Source organism: Cetorhinus maximus, chromosome 4 (assembly GCF_964194155.1).
Source record: "Cetorhinus maximus chromosome 4, sCetMax3.hap1.1, whole genome shotgun sequence".
Lineage (NCBI taxonomy): Eukaryota > Metazoa > Chordata > Chondrichthyes > Lamniformes > Cetorhinidae > Cetorhinus > Cetorhinus maximus.
This window is the reverse complement of record NC_135882.1, coordinates 79,872,128-79,897,402: the sequence shown is the minus strand read 5'-3', so window position 1 is coordinate 79,897,402 and position 25,275 is coordinate 79,872,128. Positions and strand designations below refer to the sequence as shown.

Sequence of the window (25,275 nt, the reverse complement as noted above, 5' to 3'; positions counted from 1 at the left end):
CCTCCATTTCACTATTGGATTTCCCAACTCCTCGGGAAATCTGGCCGGCAACGGTTATATTTAAATCAGGAACCTAATTCCAATTCCAATGGGAGCCTAATTTAAATATGTTAATGAAACGTCCTACCTCTCCAATATGGGACACGTGCAAATGGCAGAGACCCCCAAGACGATCAAATATTCCAACTTGAACACTGGCCAGCTGGTTTTCCCAAGCCTCAGGAAACCCAGCAGTTAAAGGGAGGCAAGAACCAGTGCATGGAACAGGCTAAGTGCTTTTCCAGCGCTGCTTGTGGGCGAAGAGGAGCAGGAGTGCTCTGCATCAACCGTTCCATGATCCAGTGCATTCCATGGCATGTGCAATCCTCCCAGCGCCCCACAGCCCATGTCTTCCATGGGCAGCCCCGCTATATTCACCCCTCCCCTGATCTCTCAGGACATCCTCATTAATTCCCAACACTTGCCCCCTGATCTCTCCAGGCTCCACATCAATGCCTGGCACTCTGATTTCTACAGGCACTGTAACAAAGAGCTCCCAGGCCCCAATCTCCCTTGAATCCCATCGATGTCCCCCTTGACCTCTCCAGGAACCCCCAACCCCCATTCTTTTTTGGTTCCTCCCTCGTGTTGGTCCCCTGATCTCCAATCTTGCCACACCACCCGTCAATGTCTCCCTGACTCCTAGATTCTCCATGCCCCAGGATCCCCATCTCTCCCTCCCACCCTCTCCCGACTTGTGGCTTGATGCCTCTCAATCTGGCTGGCTATGGCAGGAAATCATACTTCAAAAATTATAATCAGGCCCTGTCATTTAATTCTGCAGAACCTGAGGGAAACCTAGACTTTTGGATTTCCTTACTACAAAACTGAGTCTCTTCTCCCCTGCCTCTCCAATAACATCGAGGTCCTTAAACAACTTCTAGTCGTAGATTGGCTGTTAAGTATCTTTCAGTAGTGCAAATTTAAAATAGGATTTTGCACAATTTATGATAAAATTTACGGTTATGTGCTGAATAGTTCCAAGAAAGGATGCAGGTTACTGACTGACAATAATCCAGTGCAACCGCCTAGCTTTATTATGTTAACAAGACATGTGAAAAGTAATTTTCAGAATTACACTGCACATTTAGCACAAATGGTAAAACCATGTATGAAGGCATAATTCTAGCCATTCATAACCTTTAACAAATAGAAGAATCTGTGATGACAAGCAAATCAATTAATACTCAAAGCAATGAAGCAATTATAGCTATCTGAAACTTTGAAACATCTGGCAACTAACTTTTTTCACGTAAAATTCTGCCAGAACATCACATTATTGCTTTGTTAATTCTCCAAGGACTAAACATTTTGTGTAATACGTAATTTAAAAAGTCAGAACAATCAATAAGTAAATATTGATGAAAAACCAAGAAGTTTAAAAATTCCATTTCAAAAGCATATAATCTCAATAGAATTAGACAAGCTTCTCCCAGTTTGAGAAAAGAAGCCTGGTAGTAAATATGAAGACGTTTTATACCTCATGCCAGGAGGTCCCAAGATAGTTGCCATCTGTGTGAGCCACTGTGATGAGAGTTTTGATAGTATCTATGTTCTTCTGCTTCATTTCGGTGATGCCAGAACTGGCGGTTAATAAAGTAAATCGTGCAAGGGCCTGCACATAGGCATCTCTTTCAAGCTGTTAATGCAATTGTTGCAATTAAAGGATATTTACCATGCAAAATAAAATATAAGAAATTTTAGTTCATGGCATCAATGTTCATAACTTGCCAGTGGTGCTCACTCCTCATGAATGAGAAAAGAAAACTCCATATTAGAAGTTACTTTCCCCCCAAAATAAGACATTTTCTTTATATAGAAAGAGAATGATGTCTACCTGTCAGATGAGTCTGCATGATGGATCGTTGAGTTTTATAAAATGCCAATTTAACTATTGTAGGTCATGGTAGGGTCCATATTTTTCTTGCAATCTAAGATATTAATCTTTTTTTATATTTAAAATACTGCATTCAATATAAACACATTTTAGCCTATTAGATCAAGCTATTCAGCAAACCTGCAATAAACCTTCCAATCCAAAAACAAACCGAAAGTTAAAGTAAGGTGTGCACAATTTGTCCAAGTTTTTTTTGTTTTACACAACTAGTTTCCTGGTAACAATGTGCAGAATATTGCCGTCGGCGTGCGGGGGCGACGTGTAAAGTGACGCGCCATGACGTTGGGCGTGTGTCCCGACGTCATCGCATGTCATTTCGATAGGCGGGCACGTGCCAGAGGCGGCTGTGCACTTGCTGAACTGTCAACAACCTATTAAGGCCATTAAAAAAGTAATTGACATTGTTAACAACGCTGCCCGTCCAACCTTAATATATGCTTTTATTTCAGTTTTCCGGCATCTGCAGTATGTTCCTTTTCTTTTGAGGAATGTAGAGAAGCTATTTTAAAGGGATCCCAGGACTAAAGGATAAAACAACAGGAAAGGCCATATAAAGGGACTGCAGATAAGATTAAGGGGAGGCCTTTGCGTTTTTCGGAAAACCTCATCCACGTGTGGGATGAGATTTCCTGAAGGTTTTATAGAATAAATAAATACATTTTGTGAAATGCACAAACATGTCCCAGCTCATGTGAGACTGTCACATGAGGGGACATGTTTAACTAATTTCTTAATTCATTTATTGACAAGTTTCATTATCAACTTAATCTCTCCGAGGCAGCTCCGTGCCTCAGGGGAATTGCTGCGCTCCTTCGCGTGCACAAAAGAGCGCAGGCCCCGTTTCTCCCTCCTCTCCCTGCCCACACAGGTAGTGCTGAGCACTACCAGCCATGCGTAAGGCCCGCCTGCATCAAATAGTGGCGCGCAGCCGATCATGGGCAGCGATCGGCTCCGCGCCCGCCCCCGCCCAGCCCACCCAACATAGATAAGATTCAAAACAAAAAACTGCGGATGCTGGAAATCCAAAACAAAAACAGAAATACCTGGAAAAACTCAGCAGGTCTGGCAGCATCGGCAGAGAAGAGCAAAGTTGACGTTTCGAGTCCTCATGACCCTCAACAGAACTAAGTAGAAATAGGAAAGGGGTGAAATTTCACCCCTTTCCTATTTCTACTTAGTTCTGTTGAAGGTCATGAGGACTCGAAACGTCAACTTTGCTCTTCTCTGCCGATGCTGCCAGACCTGCTGAGTTTTTCCAGGTATTTCTGTTTTTGTTATAGATAAGATTCTACCCAATGTTTCAGGGCAGTTTAAGCAGCTTTAAAAATTGAAGTGCCATCCTTTAAATAAAATGCCTTTTAAATAAATACCACGACATGCTCAGAACAAAAATACTTTAAACAGGTGACTTTTCATAAGGATAAAATCAAATATGTTTTAATGCGAGATAGCTCATTGATAACGTGGCATAAATTGTTGTTCTGTTCAACTCGATACCAATTTCTGGTGATTTAGAAACCACAACATAGAAACAGTCCCTATAACATTAAATTTTCATTGGGCAAAAAAAACAGGTTAAATTATATGAGGGCGCTGTCATTACCTGAATATTGAAGATACAAGCGGTCCGGATAGCACACCGTATGCCCTCCAGGCAAAGAAAGGCCACCTCTGTATCATCACAGTCTTGTAAGCCTACACTGAAAGCTGCCAAAAATGGTGTCCAAGCCAACTATGGAACAGAAAATTTCCTCTTAAAAACTTCTATGAAAAAAATAAACAGCATAGTTCTCCAGTTGACCTTCCTAATGCAACATTTCCACCACCAAACTTTTAAGGCATATAACTCTCAAAGGCACTGCAATAAAGCAATTCCTTCTTTATAGTACTTATTTCACACCATAGTTAAAATGTACTTTTCCATGCATATCAGCAAAGAAAGAAAATAAAAACAGAGAAAGCTGGAAACACTCAGCAGTTCAGGCAGCAACTGGGGGAAAAAAAGGTAGTTAACTTTTCAATTTGATGACCTTTCCTTAGAATTGGAAGATTTAACAGTTTATAATGAAGTACTGCTAAATCTCCAGTAATATATGCTTTTATTTCAGTTTTCCGGCATCTGCAGTATGTTCCTTTTCTTTTGAGGAACGTAAAGAAGCTATTTTAAAAGGATCCCAGGACTAAAGGATAAAACAACAGGAAAGGCCATATAAAGGGACTGCAGATAAGATTAAGGGGAGGCATAATTCATCTTTTAAAAATGCTGAGAGGAATGCAGACACAGATGCAAGAAGGTTCTTCTAATTTGAAATTTGAATATTGACAGAGAACTTCAGTAAAAAATAATCAAAACATGACCCAACAATGGATGAGCTTTGTTTCTTACTGCAGAGAACTGAATATATGGAACAGACTCACAGCAAAATACATTAATGTTGTATACATCAAACCTTTTAAAAATGAATAACAAGTTTGAGGTTGAAAGACAGATTCAGATGATCGAATCCACTATGGGACACAATGACTTCTGAGCTGCTGCATACTAAATCAAAAATGAATAACATACAATTCAAGGTTAGACCTTCTGGTTGTTTATCAATTTATTTTGAGAGAGGTTAAATAAAAAGCCGGGGAAAACGTTGCAATACCTTTCTTCCAGGTACCCCAAAGGTGACTGAATTGATAGGAACTTTCACAAATTTACTTGGAATAATATTTTTGAACTGTGAGATTTATTTCAGATTATAATAAATTTTAACAATTTATAAATACAGAACAGCTATTTTTTTTTGATGGAAGTCTTATTCAAATTACAAATTGACTGAAGATTTAATGATTACAACACAGAAGTAAAGAAACTAAAATGGTTCACTTCTCAACGGCAAGTTCAAATTTCCAAGTTTTTCATCACTTAAAGCCACTTGTTCTATCTTGCTCACAGCTTATCATAGAATAGCACTAAATTTAACAAGTGAAGAGGGCACTCAGTAGGGCATATAACTCCACCATGCTGTGTTAAGTCAATGTTATTACAGTCACACAGCTTTTCTTCAAAGCTTACTCTGTAATGACAAAGGTGGAAAAAAATCCTTTTACTAAGAGTTTCCATATCACTGAGGAAGCATGAGGCCAATCCACATCCAACAACCTGCTCTGAAAACTCTGCTCACATTTTGACAGCTGTGACAAATTGCACCACACCATTCTAAAACAATCAACAACATTCTAAATTAAATAACCCACAACATTTTAAAAAAAAATGTCAATTCACCGTACCTCCCAATGTTAACACATCCGTTAAAAAAATACCAGGATCTGGATTTGGATTTGGATCTTCACCAAAACCCAACTGGTTCTTCTTTGGGCCTTACTCTAACTGTATACCAAATTACGTTGAAATCGGTTCATTAGTTTTTGAGACATATTGTATATAAACAAACATACTGACAAACAGGGGCGTAAACATTACCTCCACCCACTATCTGTGGTGGAGGCAATTAAAGAGAAGTTTGTTGTCCAGGGTGCTGGGTAAGTAAACTGCACTGGGGTGGGGTGGGAAGAGCAGTATGCCCATAGAAACTGAAGACTTCTGGAAGAAGGTAAGAAAGTGGTAAGATTTACTCAACAGAATAAAATACATTTAGCATACATTTCTGTCAGAAACTAATAACTTACTTTAAACATTGGCCTAACATGATCCAAGTGCGTAGCACTAGTAAAAGGTGCCTGTACATGGCTTACAGCCTCCATGAGGGCCTTAGCAGTTTTAGCCATTTGCTCCATCTCCAGGTTATATAAAAGTCTTCGCTGTTTCTCACTGGCTACATCTGCAAGTATTGAAAGGAATAAAATTCCATTTATTCAAAAAATTAGATACTGGGATCTTTGTGAAATTGGCAATTTTTCTGGTTGGAACTATTCCTTGAAGAGTAATAACAAGGCTTTAAACTCCGATGATTGCAAATGATAAATGAAAAGCATGAGCAGTTTATAACGGCACCTGAACCCTACAGCTACATCACAGCTTTACTGTTGCGCTAGAATTTTGTTTTATACTATGAAGGTCCTGGATTTCGCTATTTCATTTTCTAGATCCTTTCTCATCACACAGAGTCATGTTGAGTTCCAATTGCTACTATATTCCAGGTTGAATGCTAAGATCCATAGCGATACTGGTGACATAACTGATCAGTTTTTAATAGCTCATTACTGGGAATTAATAATCAGAACGAATCCCTACTTCAGAAAAGTGCAACAATCAAAAAAATTCTGCTGCATAAACAATGCAATACATATGATTTTCAAAGCTGTGAAATGTGACAAGGATATAAAGCATATTTATGGAAACAATGTTGTAAAAAATGTTGCAATATATTATGGTAATAGGCAAGATATTGGTAAATACACATCAATTTAACTGTACCCATTTTCTGCACACCTTTCCATTAAATGATAAGAGCAGCATTCAGCTGAAACAGTAGATATGAGTGGGTGAATAGGAGAGCGAAGTACTTACAATGTAAAATACTCTCTTGAACTACTTTTCTATAGTTTCAAAAAAAATGTACTTAACATTGATATTCTAGGAGACTTAAATCTGACTTGCGACTTCAGATCTCCAGATGCAGAGTTCTGTCTAGTTGATGTCATCAGAGCAGCTCCATGGGCATCTTCGCTAGCCACTGAATTGTGACTATGACAATTTAATTTGGAAAAATTCAATATTAGTCGACTGCATTGCAGTTACGCCAAGTTCTCAGGCGTACAGCCTATTTAGAATTTTTCTTTCCCATCTGAGTACTTGCTAAGCTACTCAGTAAGGATCACAAAGGAGGAAACAATGGTTTGTAAAGGATGCCAATAAAACAAATTATGCTTTACTTATAAATATGCATGACCTTAAGATTTATCTACTCATCCTCTTTCAATAATGGCAGTTGCCAGCAACTGAATAAAATATATAAGACACAGATGTAAAAACCCTTGTGCAGTGAGGAAGTTGGATGTTTGATGATCAAAAAAAAAAGCAAATTAATTTTCGTTATTTATTTATTTGGTCTCCACATAGAAAGAGATATACCAAAATAGTACTCGGAAGATGCCACATTAAGACCAGTTATGGAAAACAAATGATGATTCTGCCTTTCGATGGAAAAATATGAAATGATGGGTCATACTTTAGCAACTAGATGGGACTGCTCTCACCTGGTTCCATTCTTATCTACCTAATCCTAGCCAGAGTATCACTTGCAGTGGCTTCTTTTCCTGCTCCCACAGCGTTACCTCTGGTGTTCCCCAAGGATCTATCCTTGGTCTCCTATTTCTCACCTATATGCAGCTCTTCAGCACATTATCTGAAAGTACAGTACTAGTTTTCACATCTATGTTGATGATACCCAGCTCTACCTCACCACCATCTCTCTTGACTCCTCCACTGTTGTTAAATTAACAGGAGCAGAAATTCCCTCCAATTAAATATTAGGGAGACTGAATTCATCATTTTTGGTTTTCACTCCAAACTCTGTTCCCTAGCTACCGACTCTATCCCTCTCTCTGGCAACTGTCTGAGATTAAGTCAGGCTGTTCACAAACTTGGTGTCACGTTCAACCCAGAGATGAGTTTGCAACATGTTCAGGTCTTCAGTAAGACTGCCTATTTACCTCCATAGTATTGCCTGACTTTGTCCTGTCTCAACTCATCTGCTGCTGAAACCCTCATTCATGCCTTCATTGCCTTTAGACTTGATTATCCCAATGCACTCCTGGCTGGTGTCCCACGTTCTACCCACCCTAAATATGGAATAATCCAAAACTTTGCTGCTCGTGGCTTAACTCACACCATGTTCTGTTCACCTATACCACACCTGTGCTCGCTGACTTACAATGGCTCAGTGTCAAACAAAATCTTGATTTTAAAATTCTCATCCTTATTTTCAAATTCCTCCATGGCCTCAGCCCTCCCAATCTCTATAATCTCCTCCAGCACCACAACTGTCCGAGATATCTGAATTCATAGAATTTTGGTCTCAAGCATCTTTGATTTTAATTGTTCCACCATTGGTGACCATGCCTTCAGCTGCCTAGGTCCCAAGCTCTAGAATTTCCTCCCTATGCCTCTCCACCATCCTTTCCTCCTTTAAAACAATCCTTAAACCTACCTCTTCGATCATGCTTTTGGTCGTCTGGCCTATTATCTCTTTTTGTGGCTTAGTGCCATACTTTCTAAAATGCTCATGTGAAGCACCTTGGGGCATTTTATTACAGTAAAGGTGGCTATATGATGTAAGTATTTGTTGCTGTTAATTTCCTCAGATAAGAAAAACTCAGTCACAATTCTGGCAAGAACAGTGCACATGAAATAATAACAACTCTGTTCACATTGAGCCTACTGAAGAACTTATATAGTCCACTAGACTTTATGACAAAATAGTGAAAACAAAGAATATGTACAAGTATTAAGACTTAGTTATCATACCAGCTCAGTTTCAGAAGGTTTTAACATTAATTGGTTAGAATGTAACTTAAATCCTAAGTGGAGGTTCATTGCCAAATGAAAGATCTAATCTTCCAAAATATCTTTCTTGAATGTAGATGTTACAGGGTGGTTTTCAAACAGATACCCTACTATTGAATGGTGTTTTCCAACATTACTATTTTAGTACTAGTTGGACTAGTGACATTCTGTTTGCTAATTCATTCAGTTTAAGCTACCTAATAAAAGAATTTGGAAATAGGCATCCATTCATAAGCCAATGCTTATTATATTTATTTTCCAATCAGATCTCAACCATCCAGCCAAAATTCTATCCATATTCAGCATGCAAAGGATTAGCTCCCAGAACAACAAACAGTATTCCTTTCAACAATGAGCCATCAGCATGAGTTGGTCACTTTGTTTCATTTTCCTCCAGGTGCAAGCTTGCTTTGGTTCACAATACGATGGTCTGTAGTGTCAATTGTTTAATCATCCCAGAAGGCTGTTATTTGCAATCCATAACATCTTAAACTACTGTCATAAATGACCCACATTCTTGTCAATTCACCCTGCATGATACGCAGACTGTGAGAAGCACAAAGGTCATACAAAGGTTGGATCCTCAACTTTCACAGCCACTCCTGAGATATTCAAGACCTTGAGACAGATATCTGAGCAGAATTCTTTTTTATTCACTCATAGGATGTGAGTGTCACTGGCAAGGCCAGCATTTGTTGCCCATTCCTAATTACTCTTGAGAGTGGCACAGCAGAAGCATGACGAGCCCATTACCCAGAGGTTAATGGATCAAAACCATTCTCTGCTAGAAGCCAGGTCAACTTCAGAGCCAGTGCTCTATGATGGGCCTCCTTCTGTGCCACAATTCTATGAAGATGGAAGGACCCTTGATTAACTGAAATCTTCTGAGACTGACAAATTCAGTGGATACAGACTTTATCTTAAGTTTTCACGCTAGCCTGATGAAGGAAGTCAGACTCATGAGATTATAGTGGGTAAATGTATGGTTGAAGACTATGTTTAAAGAGAAAGCAAGTTCCATCTTTGTTGTTTTCAACACCGAGGTGTGTGGGGAAATACATATTCTGTTTGCTTATTTATCTTACGTAAATAAAACTCTGGTTCAAACCCTGGTAAGATTTATATGAGCGAGATAGAGACAGATCTATATAGCGAAAGGGAAAGGGAAAACATTCTCTGGGTCATGCTTTCATTTATTAGATATAGGACAGGAAAATGACACAATCTAGACTGTCGGGGACACAAGATTAATTTACAGGAATGACTGGACATGAAAGCAAAGAAAGTATCTAGTGTAAGAAGCTAAAAGCTCCACTATTTAGGAGAGAAACTTCTCAGTGAAAGACATTCAGTACAGCAGTATAATTTAGAAAGAAAAGTCATAGTTTAACTTACTCTGTTTGGAGGACTTGATTGTTAGCTCTTTTGTCTCCTTCATTGAAATTTTCTTTCCTGCTATTTCATCATAGATAGCTGATAGATATTCTTCAGGTAGATCTTTGCTGTCATTGATTCCTCTATTCATCTTAATATACTGATCTTTTGTCATTTTATTCTTCACCTTTTTTGAATCAATGAACAGAAAATAATAATTTAAATTACCTTTCACGGACGTTTTGCTTGCAAAATGTACCAATCTAGAGCTACATTACTTGCTCGCTCACTGATATGATACTGACCCACATAGTACAACAAGGTCCCTCGTTCAATTCCATCTGTATACATCAACTTTACCAATATCCTTGAAGGCACCAGCAGAAACACTTAAAATTTTTCTCTGCTGTTCCTCAGGCATGGAAAATGGCAGGGAAGGATGGAGAAGGAGAGGAGCAAATCAAAGGTAGGGTGAATGGCTGAGTGGGTGAGCGACTGAGCAGGTGAGAAAATGCAAGCGAAGAAAGAAAACGTGGGTGCATTCGAGGGATGGTGGATGGAGAGATTAACTTTTGAGCTCAGCTGCAATGTCCTCAGGATTGAACAATTTATGAACACGTTTAAGTTCACAAGGAAAAGCCATTTGATTGAGGCAACTAAAGAGCTGGCAATAACTTTCAAATTACTTTGCAGCATGAATCCATAATATAGGGAGAGCAAAATAGGGAAAATAATTGGGTTGGCATTACAATGGTGCCATGAAACATTCTTCAGGTTGCAATGCTCAAAGTTTCAAGTCTGATTGAGCAGAATTCAATGAAAAATACTTGGTGGAATTATTGCGGCATACATTTCACACCATATAAGTGTCAAACAATGACCATCTCTAACAAATAAGAGTCTAACCATTTATACCTGACATTTAATGGCATGACCAAGATCAATGCCCCATAATTCAACATCCTGCGGGTCCACCATTGACCAGAAACTCAATTACTTTTAATTTTTCTTTTTAACACTAGTTATAGTTGGCATATGTTTTATATTAATACAGTTAAATACAGATGAACTTTGGATTGTTTTATTTTAATTCATGAAACTCAAGCCGATGAATATTTGGTGATTTCTCCTCCCCATTCACACTATACATTTTTCATGAGGTACTTCAAAACTACAAATTCTCTCCAGCGCATCAGGCAAAGTGTAAGGTTAAAAACAGCATAAAAATAGGGTTATGCTACGAAGCAACATTCACAATTCAATTAAATAAATCTAAAAAGGAGAAAAATATTAATGGCAATGTCTTTAATTCGTCTTATGAACTTTAATATTTAAATACAGATCTTCAAATATATATTTCTGCAAAAGGTACACCGTATAACTACTAAAATGAGAAGAAAAATAACCAGTCTTGAAAACCTAGTTGGTATTGCACTTTGTAGTGCGACAATTTGCTAAAATTTTGAATCATCCCAAAATACTGGAAAATTGTAGCATTTTTTTTAACTACATGAGCTTACCTGTGAGCTGTGAAGATCTGTTGTCAGCATTATGATAGAATATGCCAAAACATAAGCTGTGTCTGCACTAGCAAAAAGTGTTTGTCTGGAAAAAAATGCAATATAAAAAAATGATACGTTTTATCAAAGCTTTATCATTTCAAGAGCAGCCTTGCTGAACATAACCAATTTATTTGCATGATATAAACACATTGTATTGTTAATACTTAAAGTTCTAACTTACCCTTGGTTACACTCCAGATATCTGGCAGCAAATTTTTCCATTAATCGGTCAATTTTCTGAGCTTCTCCTGGGAGACGGAAACCTTCCAGGAACATACGGAGAGCTGAGACAAAATCCTTTGATGAGAAGTCCAACTGGTCAACGTAGGCATACATGACCTCTTTATTAAACTTGTCATTATCTCCTACATATTCACCCACTTGTGTCTAAAAAAAATAAGAGCTAAATTATTGTTCTATACAGAAGTACATGTCTGTAATAAAAAATATTTTTGTGTTTTTCAGCAGTAGATTTCTAATGAGAATGTAGGTTTCTTCCATAATCTTCTAATGCTCCCACTGCTCTATCTCTGAACATGCATCTTTCACTCGCTTCTCTCCTATCTCTCCTCATTCCCTCTGAGCTCATCTTGTCCATGAGACTCACCTCCATGCTCCCTCAATCCTATTCTCACTAACCTGCTGATCACCCAACTCCTCTTCCTGGTTCCCGTTATCTGATATTGCTCACGGTTCTCTCCTCAGGTGTCGTCCCTCTAACCATTAAATCTGCCATCATCACCCCTCAACTCAAAAAACAATCCTTGATCCCGCCATCCTTGCAAACTACTGTCCAATCTCCAAGATCCCTTTCCTCTCCAAAGTCTTTGAAAGTCGTCACGTCCCAAATCCATTCCTACTTTTCCCTAAACTCAATGTTTGAATCCCTCCAACCAGGCTTCCGCCCCACTGTGGTACCAAAATAGCTCTCATCAAAGTTGCAAATGACATCCTATGTGACTGTGACAAAGGAAAATTTTCCCTCCTTGTCCTTCTCAACCTATCTGCAGCCTTTGACATGGTTGACCATACTATCCTCCTCCAACGCCTTCCATTGTTATCCAGATGGGTGGGACTGCTCTCACCTGGATCCATTCTTATCCATCTAATTGGAGCCAGAAAATCACTTGCAAAGGTCTCTTCCTGCTCTGTACTGTTACCTCTGGTGTCCTTCAAAGGTCTATCCTTGGCCCCTCTGATTTCTCATCTGCATCCTGCCCATGGTGAAATCACCCAAAGGCACAGTATGGTTTTCACATGTACACTGATGACACCCAGCTCTACCTCACCACTATCTCTCTGAACTCCTCCACAGTTGGAAAAAATATCAGAAATTATTCAACATCCAGTGTTGGATCAGCAGAAATCTCCTCCAACTAAATATTGAGAAGACTGAAGCCGTCGTTTGAGTTCCCTGCTCCGAACTCCATTCCCTAGCTACCAACTCCATCTCTTTCCCCGGCAACAGTCTGAGATTAAGCCAGTCTGTTCAAAACCTGTCGCATTTGACTCCGAGATGATCTTCCAACGTATCTGTGCCACCACTAAGACCACCTATTTCCACCTCCTTAACACTGCCCCACTACGTCCCTGTCTCAGCTCATCTGTTGCTGAAAACCTCATTCACACATTCATTACCTTTAGATTTGACAATTCCAATATATCCCTTCTTGGTCTACCACATTTTACACCTTGAGGTCATCCAAAAAACTCTGCTGTCTGTGTCTTACCTCGTGCAAGTCTAGTTCACCTATCACTTCTGAGCTTGCTGATCTTCACTGACTCCCAGTCAAACAACGTCCAAGTACACTACATCTACAGGTTCCCTTTCATCCATCTTGCTTGTTTCTTCCTCAAGAACGGTCCCACAGGTTCCCTGTGATATCCCTTTCACAAAATCATGTTGACTCTGCCTGATTGTATTATGATTTTCAAAATGTCCTGCAATTATCTCCTTAATAGCAGATTCTAGCATTTTCCCAACAGATGTTAGGCTAACTAGCCTATAGTTTCCTGCTTTCTGTCTCTGTTCTTTCTTGAATAGAGGTGTTACATTTGCAATTTTCCTATCCGCTGGGACCTTTGCAGAATCTAGGGAATTTTGGAATATCACAACCTATGCATCCACTATCTCTGCAGCTACTTCTTTTAAGACCCTAGGATGCAAGCCATCAGGTCCAGGAGACTTGTCAGCCTTTAGTTCTAATAGCTTTCCCATACCTTTTCCCTAGTGACTGTGGTTGTTTTAAGTTCCTCCCTCCCTCCTACTTCTTTATTTTCAAGTATTTTGGGATGCTTTTTGTGCTTTCTACAGGAAAGACAGACACAAAATATCTGTTCAACACATCCATCATTTCCTTGTTTCTGATTATTAATTCCCCAGTCTCACTCTCTAAGAGACCAATGCTCACCTTTGTTACTTATGTTCTTTTTAAATAGTTGTAGAAAATCTTACTATCTTTCCCTCACACTATAATTTCTCTCATTTTTGTCATTTGTTGCTAGTTTCTAAAAACTGTCCAATCTTCTGACCTGTCACTAATCTTCTCAGTAATGTATGTTTTTTCTTTCAATTTGATACTATCCTTAACTTTCCTAGTTAGCCACAGATAGGGCATCTTTCTCAGAGTCTTTCTTTCTTAATGGAATACTTATATGCTGAGAGTTATAAAATATTTCCTTAAATGTCTGCTCCTCTATTATCCTACCTTTTAACATATTCTACCAGTTCGCTTCAGCCAACTCTGTCTTCATACCCTTGTAAGTGCCTTTAAGTTTAAGTTAGACCCATACTTCTCACCCTCAAAATGAATTGAAATTCTAACATGTCATGACCACTGTTGCCTAGAGACTCCTTTATTATTTAAAGAACAAGAGCAATGAAAAGGAAGCATAAATCTCTTGTGCCGGTTTCCACACATGTGGTTGAAATAACATACAAGTGGTTGTAGTCCACTCCATGTATCTACAACATACTGCAGTAACTTTCCTACAATCTGCAGAAAGCCCCTGAAGGCCTAGACAGCCTGGAAAATTTATGCAACATCAAGACGCCAGAAAGATATCCTGAAGACACTGGTGGCCTTCAGAAGTTGTTGCTGCTTCAATAGGTGCATTGCGAGTCAGCCAGAATACCACAATTGCACATGGTTTCCAAGATTTGATTGGGCACATTTGGTCTGTAATAACAATGACATGTAGCAGTGTCGAGCCTGTGCCCAGTGCCAATAGGGCCACGAAGAGTGAGTGCAGATGCCACTGATTCTCAAGAGTGACAGTCAGCCAGCTGTTCTAAGACCTCTTCAAATGCCTTCACAAGGGAACTTCAGACATGTATTTCAGGCTATGAGACTCCTTTAATTAATCCCGCCTCATTGTACATTACCAGGTCTAAAATAGCCTGTTCCCTGGTTGGCACAAGAACGTACTAGAAATTGTCTCAAATGCACTCTATGAACTCATCTTCCAGGCTACTTTTGCCAATCTGGTTCATCCAATTGATATGAAGATTAAAATCACTGATTATTAAAGCAGTACCCTTCTTACTAGCCCCCATTATTTCTTCCTGTATACTCTGTCCTACAGTGTAGCTACTGTTAGGGAGCCTATAAACTACTCCCACAAGTAACTTCTTACCTTTGCCATTTCTTATCTCTACCTAAACTGATTCTACATCTTGATCTTCTGAACTAAGGTCATCTCTTACTACTGTACTAATGTCATCCTTCATTAACAGAGCCTCCCCAACACCTATTTATCACTAGATTCCTTGAGAAATAAAAACAGCTGACATACAGGGAAAAAATGCTATGATGATTTAGAATGCACTGCCGGAAAAGCAGGTGTAAGCAGATTCAATAATAACTGTCAAAAAGGAATTGGACAATTACTTAAAGGGAAAATAATTTGCAGGGTTATGGGAAAGAATAGGTGAGTTAAATTAATCGGATAGCTCTATTAGACAGAAAGCACAGGCACTATGGGCTCAATGTCTCCTTCTGTGTTGTATCATTCTATCCCATTTTATCTGCTTCTTTACATTATGAAAATATTATATAATTTACTACAAGGCTGTCAGCACTCTGGCCAATAACCATTATGTCAAATCGGTATCTTTACTTGTGTCTTTTATTCACTGTAAGGAACTTGTGCTATCTTCAATAAAATGAATTAATAGTTCATTGGACGGAAATGTAAGCCTTTGGAAAACACTGTTTAGTGTGAAGATACCGAGCCAAAGTACTACGAAAGATTATCCAGCAAATGGGAACATTGTAAAGGTACTGGAAAAGTTTCGTATAACAGGTGGAACTGCCTACCGTGTCTAATCTTTCTTCTTGATGCAGAAATTGGGCAATATCCTCGGGTGTCGTGCCAAGCATTCCTTGTTCCTGTAGATACTGTATCCCTCTTTTTGGTTTCTTATTAAATCTGTATAAAAAAAGTTGCTTCAAATTCCAAGCGCATAAGTGGCTGACTGCTTGCTTAATAAACATTATTTCATATTTATGAATTATTGGTTTAAAATTTTTCAATACTTCAATTAAAAGATAAGAATAAGAGCAATGAAAAGGAAGCACAAATCTCTTGTGCTAGTTTCACACATATAGTTAAAAGGGCATACAAGTGGTTGTAGCCCACTCCATTCATCTCCAACATACAGCAGTAAATTTCCCACAATCTGCAGAATGCCCCCTGAAGACCTAGACAGCCTAGAAGATTTCTGCAACATCAGGACACCAGAAAGATATCCTGAAGACACTGGTGGCCTTCAGAAGTTGTTGCTGCTTCAATAGGTGCACTGAGAGTCAGCCAGAAAACCACATTTGCACATGGTTTCCAAGATTTGATTGGGCACATTTGGTCTGTAATAACAATGACCTTTAGCAGCGTTGAGCCTGTGCCCAGTGCCAATAGGGCTACAAGGAGTGAGTGCAGATGCCACTGATTCTCAAGAGTGACAGTCAGCCAGCTGTTCTAAGACCTCTTCAAATGCCTTCACAAGGGGACTTCAGACATGTAATACAGGCATGCAAAACTTGAACATTTCCTCAAATCACATATGTGCCATTAGTTCATGTTGATAGCTGTTCTACATAAATTATTCAACTGAAGGAGCAAGATTAGGAGGAAATGAACATTGTAACTCCCTCTAAAGTAGCTGGACGTCTATTTCAATTGAATACATTTGCTATTATTTCCAAGTCCATCAACAACCATTTAACTATTTACTTTTTGTAAAAGTTGAGAACATATGAAAACTAAATGTTCTTTTCTGTAGAGTTGAACAGTATTAGATATTACAATATACCAGTTTGTCTTGACTTAGGTCAGATTTTCTTTGTTTCTCATGCTATTGAACTTAACAGTAAACAGCAATAAGAATGAAGCAACAAATATATTCTGTTTTATGAGACTTACAGCTCAATTCCTTGTTCTATGATTTCTTTCTGCTGCTTCAAAACCTCATATTGTTCTGGGTTGTCTGCACCAGATGTCTGAGTACTATAGCTCCCAATCCCCGATGATGCAGTGGAATCTAAGGAATTTATACTCCCATATCGATTTATTGTGTCAGGGTACTTATTGTCATTGTTGTCTTGTTCCGAAGTTTTTTCTTGACCTACATTCACACAAGATTATAAAAGGAGGTTAGAAATGAGTTAATTAAAAAATTACAAATACAGGGAGCGTTGACCTTTCACAAATTGCAACATCACACAGCACTGATCTACTCAAAGTCTGTGGGCTATTTGGATTGTTACTGTTGACTTGTTTTTTTTTTGAAAATGACTTTTAATCTAAAATAGTTTTATATTGTTTTCATTTGGGGCATTGGAAGAGATCTAGACCCTGTAAATTCTCTCAGTTTCAATCCATAATCTGATTCTAGAAGGGCAAATCAAACATAATCATTCCTTTTCTTCATGATGAAATGCATCATCAATGGATTCAGCTGAAAGCTGGAAAAAACCTCAACCAAAGGGAAAGTAAGCATGACTCAACATCTTGACATACTTGTCAGTAGCTCAAAAATTAAGCCAGGAGTTCAGAAAAAATATAAATCACCCAAAGGACTTATTCATAATATGGTATCAGGCAAAAAAATCTTACTGAAATACCTTAGCTGAAAAGTGGAAATTATTAGGGAATCTGAGAATTTTCATAATATGGTATCAGGCAAAAAAATCTTACTGAAATACCTTAGCTGAAAAGTGGAAATTATTAGGGAATCTGAGAATTTTTTCAATATGGCATGTGTTGAGGTAGCTCAAGAAAACATATTGAAAATTGAGTCAAAGTTTCAAGGTGAAAGCGATGCATATCTTATAAACATTGCAGGTGTTGAGAATATTTATTTTTGAATTCTGCTAGAAGGTTAACATATTGTGGAAATTCTGGCTAGTACGGCACTCCGTGATAGTAGTCTGCCTCATAAAAAAGGTTGTTCAAGAGAAAAATACAAGTTCAGAAAATAAATAATTATGTTTGTAAAAACCAGCAGCATATATGAAAGCACACAAAGAAACAAAAACTATTTCACAATTCACATCAATTTCTTAAATCGAAGTATATGACATGGCAACTCATCAAACTTCTGTTTTTGTTTGAGCAAACAAACTAAATGAAGAAAAGAAAGCTTGAATTGAAATGCTGAAGAAATTAGGGGTGTAGTGGAAAATTCAGAAGATATGCCTAATCTGTAAATCAGCTCCTTCAAACTGAAACTGCACTCCCCCCATAAAATTATGCATATATTTAAATACAGGCATGGTTTATCATCTATGTTCCACTAGATCAGTGAATAGAATTTTAGAGTTAATAGCAGTACACTGTCATGAAGCTATTAATATGTATAATATTATTGGAAAATATTTTTCTTTAAAATAGAGGTTTAGTCTGTGGGTGTGTTTTAATTGGATTAAAGCCAGCTAGTCTGGGTGCTTTGATGTGTACTAGTTTTGAGATGTAAACAGAGAAGTAGAGGTGCATTTGCATTTTGTTGAATAGAGCATTCAAGAAGTGGGGTGAAATCTGGCACCTAGCTGGCAGCGACCAGCAATGTTTATATTACCAATAAAATTGGTACTATAAAAGGGGTTTTATTGTTGGAAGAGGTGGAGTTCAAAGAGGCTGGTGATACAATGAGAATTTACATTCAATGAGATGTGCTGGATATAACCGATAGCAGTTTGTGTGTGTGCAGGGCAGGGACAATGTAAGATCAAAGCAGCTGTAAGCCTACAACTGTCTCAACAGGAACCAAAGTGAGAGGAACCGCATTTTGAATTTGTAAGGTGAAAATGCTTTGCCTGGTGTCTGGTTAAGTCTATGGGTGCTGTTGCCTTAATGGAGATTAGTTTGGATATTTGTTAAAAGTTATGATAGTAGCAATTTGTAGCCATGTATATTTGTTGTAACTTAATAAAATGTTTCATTTAGTTTAATATAAAACCTCTCCAGAACCGGTGGCCTGATTCCTGAATTTAGAGTTGCATCTCAAGCATACCACTTAAAAATATAGGTTATGACAGTCGTTTAAAGTTTCCCTCTGGGATTTTTAAATAACTCAGCTTTACCAACTGTTGGATCATAACATACACAAAATTAAAACGCAAAAACCAACTAAAATCGTGAAACAGACACTAATCCTATTCTAGAGGTCCAAACTAACAAGTAGCTACATTTTTACATACCTGCCCTTCCTGATTAAGACAGCCATTAAGGAATAGTAAAATATGGGTCATATTAAAAATAAAACAATTTTAACTAAGTAATTAGATATGCATTTATGTTAAGAAAGGTAAATGTTTACTACAGTCAATGGAAAATGCACAAACAACATTCTTGCATCTGAAATAGTTATTACTGAGAATTCAGCTAATATAACCAACATGGACTATCTTGTGAGAAAATGCTAGTTTTTCGTATTCAGCAAACTGACGGCTATTATATTCAGAATCCCAGGTTATCATCAAATGCGTCCAGTATTATTAAATGTAGTATACAGCCCCATCTGCTTCAGCCCAACCCAAAAACGGGATCCTGACTGAACTCGTATTCCAAATGAATTGTTAGACCCTTGTCATTAACAAATTAAGACAGTTTTGTTCTGAGAATCCAGGCCCAGCAGGAGCCAGATTGAAACTGACCAAAGCCATTTCATGTCGGACCTTCTCAACTGGTTCAAAAAGTCAAAGGTCAGTTTCTGTTCACTGCACTGTCCAGATCCCTTAACACTTTAAAAAATACTAGCCTGGATTTTGCGGTCAGTGGTGAAGGAACAGTGCTCGCCCTTCACCTCATAAAAAGCTACCCACAAAGTTCTGCTAAATTCTAGTGCGTAGACTTCCTCTTTTCCAGGTTCAGTTTGAACATGGCACATTCTACAAGGAATGTGTGAACAGGGTGAGCAACAGGGAGGCTAATCAACCAATCATACTGAAGAATCCTCACATACAGCAAAGTGGGAAGTAAAAAACAAGAAATATGAATTAAATTTAAATCACTGAACAAAAAATGAAACAAAGATTGGGCCATGCAGATTAAGGGAGAAACTTAATATAAAAGCACAAACTTTCATTTTAAAAATAAACCTGTAACAATTAATTTTTTTTGAGAGAACTAGGTTCCACACTTCAAATTAATATTTTAAGTCCAGAGAGGTTGCTCAGCAGTAATTATGATTTACAACACACTTAAAAAATTACTTATGATTGAACAAAGTTAAATCTTTCATCCTTTCTCAATGCAATAGTAACATGTAATCAGTTTAAGCCCATGATTGTGATCTCAGTGATGATTCCAATGGCAAAGACTGCAATTGGCAGCCTGTAACAGAGCAGGGTATCAGCAACAATAATTTCCAGTTTTCCACTTTTAACTGTTCATGTGCAGAAGCCAGAAGCTGCTGTCTGTTTTACCCAGTAGCAACAGCAAACATTGACAAATTCACTGCTTTTACTGCAGCAACTTCCAGGCTTCCACTTCCTTAGTGATTGTAACTTCACCAAGTCCCTCTGTCCCCTCCACCTCCTGATTTACAGCTATTACGTCTGCCACTGCTTCTCTATTGATCTATCCTCTAGCCTAAGTAGTACAACTTACTTTCCTATCTACCATTGTGTCATCAACAAATTTAGCAACCATATCTTTGGTCCCTTTGTCCAAGTCATTTATATAAATCACAAAAAGTTGAGGCCCCAGCACTGATCCCTCCGGCACACCACTTGTTACATCTTGCCAACCAGGAAAAGATCCTTTTATGCCTCCTCTGTTTTTTTGTTGGCTAGCCAATCTTCTAACCCCCTACGCCATGAGCTTTTATTTTCTTTTCACAATAACCTTTCATGTGGCACCTTATCAAATGCCTTCTGGAAATCTAAGTAAAGTACATCTACCTTTATCCACAGTATGTTATTTCTTCAAAGAACTCCAATAAATTAGTTAAACATGATTTCCCTTTCACAAAACCGTGTTGACTCTGCCTGATTACCTTGAATTTTTCCAAGTGCCCTGCTATAATGCCTTGACATTATAATGTCTTTAAATGTTTTTAATAGCAGAAGATTTTGCTTACACTACTAAATACAAACGAAACAGCTGTACAAGGTAATAATCATTAAAAATCTCAATCGTCAACTTTTAAAAGTCGATCCCGCTGATGTAGAAATCCAAATTTTACCCGATTGTAAACCTACTGAAAACACCAGTTTCAATTTGTAATCCGCTTAGTGTAGGAAAATGTATCAAAAACATGAAAATAAACTGAAAGCGATACATTTTCTTCTGATTCATCCCCCAAAAACACGCAAGTTATTCTTTATAAAATTGCAGCTGAGTGATTAAAATTAATTACCTTTCACTGCTACCTTGAGAAGTGCAAAAATGTTCTTTCCCCAATGAAAGTTACAAAAAACCCTTTATGTAGACAGTTAGTAGCATTTCCTGTTTTCCTAATGGACACATTTCAACACATGTACAAGCAGATTTCCATTATTAAATTTCTATGCCCTCCTCCCTCACCAACCCTTTCTCTAAATAATGCTGCTAATAACTTGCAGCAAGTCCTGTTCACCCTGTACTTTGCTCTACACTGGTTCTCAGTCCACAAGTGCCTCAATTTTAAAATTCTTATCTGCATATTCATATCCCTCCATGGCCTCACCCCTATATCACTGTAACCTCTTTCAGCCCAATATCATTCTGTGAATTCTGCAGTTAGACCACAACCTGAACTTAAATTGTGCTTTTAACACAACAAAGATACATTACAATGAGAAAGAAAGACATTAGGAGAAGGATGAACCATCTAAGGAAGCTAAGGATAGCATCAAATCGAAAGACAATGCTTCGAAGATTAGTGGAAGGCCAGAAGATTGGGAAAATTTTAGAAACCAGCAAAAGATGACAAAAAAAGGGAGAAATTAAAATATGAGAGTAAACTAGCATGAAATATAAAAACAGACAAGAGCTTCGATAAGCATTTAAAAAGGAAGAGAATAGATGAAGCAAAATGGTCCCTTAGGGGATGAGACCAGGGGGAAATAATAATGGAAAACAAGGAAATAACAGAGACTTTGAACACGTATTTTGTATATGTCTTCATGGTAGAAGACACTAAAAGCATCTCAATAGGAATATTGGTGCAAAATCAATCAAGGTGCAAAAGGGATGGAAGAACTTAAAACAATCAATATACCTAGAGAAAAAGTACTAGGAAAACTAATACGACTAAAGGCTGACAAATCTCTTGGAACTGATGGCCTGAATCTTAGCGTAAAAGAAGTGGCTGCAGAAACAGTTGTTGGTTATAATCTTCCAAAATGCCTTGGATTCTGGAAAGATCCCTGCAATTGGAAAACTATAAATGTAAAGCCCCTATTCAAGAAAACAGGGAGACATAATAAGTTAGCCTAACATCTGAAATTGGGAAAATGCTGGGATACATTATTAGGAAGTAGTAAAAGAACATTTAGAAAATCATAATACAATCAAGTAAAGTCAACATAGTTTATGAAAGGAAAATCATGTTTGACTAATTTACTAGCGTTCTTTGAGGATGTAACAAGCAGGGTTGATAAAGGGGAATCAGTAGATGCAGCACATTTGGATTTCCAAAAGGTATTCAATAAGGTGTCACAACAGTTACTCCACAACATAAGAGCTTATGGTGTTGAGGGTGATATATTAGCATGGATAGAGGGTTGGCTAACTAACAGAAAACAAAGTCAGGATTAAAGGGTCATTTTCAGACTGCAGAAAATGTCGGCTGCAGAATTCTGTGGTACAAAAGAATCTGGGTGTCTTCAGACATGAATCCCAAAAAATTAGCATGCAGGTACAGCAATTAATTAGGATGGCAAACGGAATGTTGGCCTTTACTGCAAGGGAGATGGTGTGTAAGAGTAGGGAAGTCTTGCTCCAACTGCCTTGTCTTCACTCTGGAATTCCGTCACTAAACCCCTCCACCTTTCTTTCCACTTTTCAGGCCCTCCTTAAAACACTCCCCTTTGATTAGCCACCCAAATATCGCCTTCTACTAGACATCCACTTGTTCTTCCAAAGCTCTGTGGCCTGTATTCTTGAAGACTCTAAGACCCCTGTAAGGAGCACATTATATTGAGGTCAATGCAGAAAATGCCCTCTTCTAGTACTGAACAAAACCTTTATAAAATTCCCAGGGATTGGGTCTCCCTGGCAAGGCCAGCATTTATTGCCTAATTCTTCTTGAGAAGGTGTTGGTGAACTGCCTTCTTGAATGCAACTGAGTGGCTTGCTTGGAGATTGCAGGGAGCAGTTAAGAGACAAGAACTTTGCTGTGCATCTGGAGTCACATACAGGCCAGAATAGGTAAGAACAGCAGATTTCCTTCCCTAAAGTACCTAAATGAACCAGATGATTTTTTATGACAATTCGGTAGTTTCATGGTCACCATTACAAATACTAGCTTTTTATTTTTTTAAATTCATTCATGGAATGCTGGTGTCGCTGGCTAGGCCAGCATTTATTGCCCACCCCTAATTACCCTTGTTCAGAGGGCATTTAAGAGTCAACCACATTGCTGTGGGTCTGGAATTACCTGTAGGCCAGGTCAGGTAAGGATGGCAGATTTCTTTCCCTAAAGGACATTAGTGAACCAGATGGGTTTTTACAACAATTGACAATGGTTTCATGGTCATCATCAGACTTTTAATTCCAGATTTTTATTGAATTCAAATTCCACCATTCTCTAGGGTGGGATTCGAGACCCCAGAGCATTACTCTGGGTCTCTGGATTACTAGTCCAGCAACAATACCACTATGCCATCACCTCCTATTTATGTAAATATAAATTCTCCAGCAGCTGGTGAGAGATTGGATCTCATACCTCTGGATTATTAGTCTAGGCTTCTGGTTTACTAGTTTAAAAACATAATCACAATGTCACTGTGCCCTTTGGGAAATTAAAGCAAGAAAAAGTAGAAAAAGCAGCAACATTACTAATAAGAAAACCCTGCTTTAAATAGAGATCACAGAATCTTTATAGTGCAGCAGAAGGCCATTCAGCCCATCGAGTCTGCACTGGCTTGCTGAAAGAACATTATACCTAATCCCACTCCCCTGCATTATCCCCGTAACCTTGCACATTCTTTCTTTCTTTTCAGATAGCAATCAAATTCTCTTTTGAATACCTCAATCGAACCTGCCTCCACCACTCTTTCAGGAAGCTCGTTCCAGACTCCAACCATCCTCTGGGTGAAAAAAAATTTCCTCATCACTTCTACACCTTTTGCCCATTATTTTGAATCTGTGCCCTCCAGTTCTTGATGTTCTCTTGAGTGGGAACTGTTTCCTCACTATTTACCCTGTCCATACCCTTCAGGATCTTGAATACGTCTATCAAGTCTCTTCTCAGCTTTCTTTTCTCCAAGGAAAACAGACACAACCTCTCCAATCTATCCTCATAGCTATAGTTGTTTACCTCTGGAATCATTCTTGTGAATCTCCTCTGTACTCTCTCCAATGCCTTCACATCCTTCCTCAAGTATGGCACCCAGAACTGGACGCAGTACTCCAGATGAGGCCTAACTAGTGTCTTATTCATGTTTACTGTTTACTCTTATACTCAATGCCCCTATGAATAAACCTAGGAGACCATATGCTTTATTAAGTGCTCTCTCAATATGCCCTGCCACTTTCAATGACTTATGTACATATATACCGAGGTCCCTTTGTTCCTGCACCTCCTTTAGAGTTTTTCCTTTTATTTTGTACTGTCTCTTCACATTGTTCCTGCCAAAATGAAACACCTCACACTTTTCTACATTGAACTTCATCTGCCTTTTGTCTGCCCAATTCACCAACATGGCGTTTTGTAGTTCAAGACGATTCTCATCACAGTTGACAATGTTTCTAATCTTCGTATCATCCGCAAGCTTTGAAATCATGCCCAGCACGCCACAGTCTAAGTCATTAATATATATCAAGAGCAGCAAGGGTTCCAATTACAGACCTTCCTCCAATCTGAAAAACAACCATTTATCACTACTCTATTTCCTGTCACTCACTCAGCCAATTTCTTATCCAAGTGCCTACTTTCCCTTTTATTCCATAAGCTAGAATTTTGTTCACAAGTCTATTGTGTGGCACTGCATCAAATGCCTTTTGAAAATCCATCTACATCACATCAACAGCATTGCCCTTATCAACCTTCTCTGTTACTTCCTCAAAAAACTCGGGCAAGTTGGTGCAACATGATTTTCCTTTAATGAATCCATGCTTCCTTTCCTTAATTATCTCATGCCTGTCTAAGTAACTATTGATTTTGTTCCGAACTATAGTTTCCAGAAGTTTCCCTACTGCTGAAGTCAAACTGACTGGTCTGTAGTTGCCGGCATTATCCTTGC

The 25,275-nt window shown here is 38.3% G+C and overlaps 1 protein-coding gene across 5 annotated transcripts in view; it reads right to left on the bottom strand.

The window, feature by feature from the left end:
* arfgef1 (ADP-ribosylation factor guanine nucleotide-exchange factor 1 (brefeldin A-inhibited)) overlaps positions 1-25,275 on the bottom strand; it is a 301,506-nt gene that overhangs the window by 112,218 nt on the left and 164,013 nt on the right. For all 5 annotated transcript variants that reach the window (XM_078540375.1, XM_078540378.1, XM_078540377.1 and 2 more), the window contains 8 exons: positions 16,808-17,009; positions 15,706-15,817; positions 11,568-11,773; positions 11,345-11,429; positions 9,846-10,011; positions 5,612-5,763; positions 3,540-3,668; positions 1,520-1,678 (listed from right to left, as the gene is read on the bottom strand). In XM_078540375.1, the coding sequence (XP_078396501.1) occupies positions 1,520-1,678; positions 3,540-3,668; positions 5,612-5,763; positions 9,846-10,011; positions 11,345-11,429; positions 11,568-11,773; positions 15,706-15,817; positions 16,808-17,009 (1,211 nt within the window). The remainder of the gene's footprint in view (positions 1-1,519; positions 1,679-3,539; positions 3,669-5,611; positions 5,764-9,845; positions 10,012-11,344; positions 11,430-11,567; positions 11,774-15,705; positions 15,818-16,807; positions 17,010-25,275) is intronic.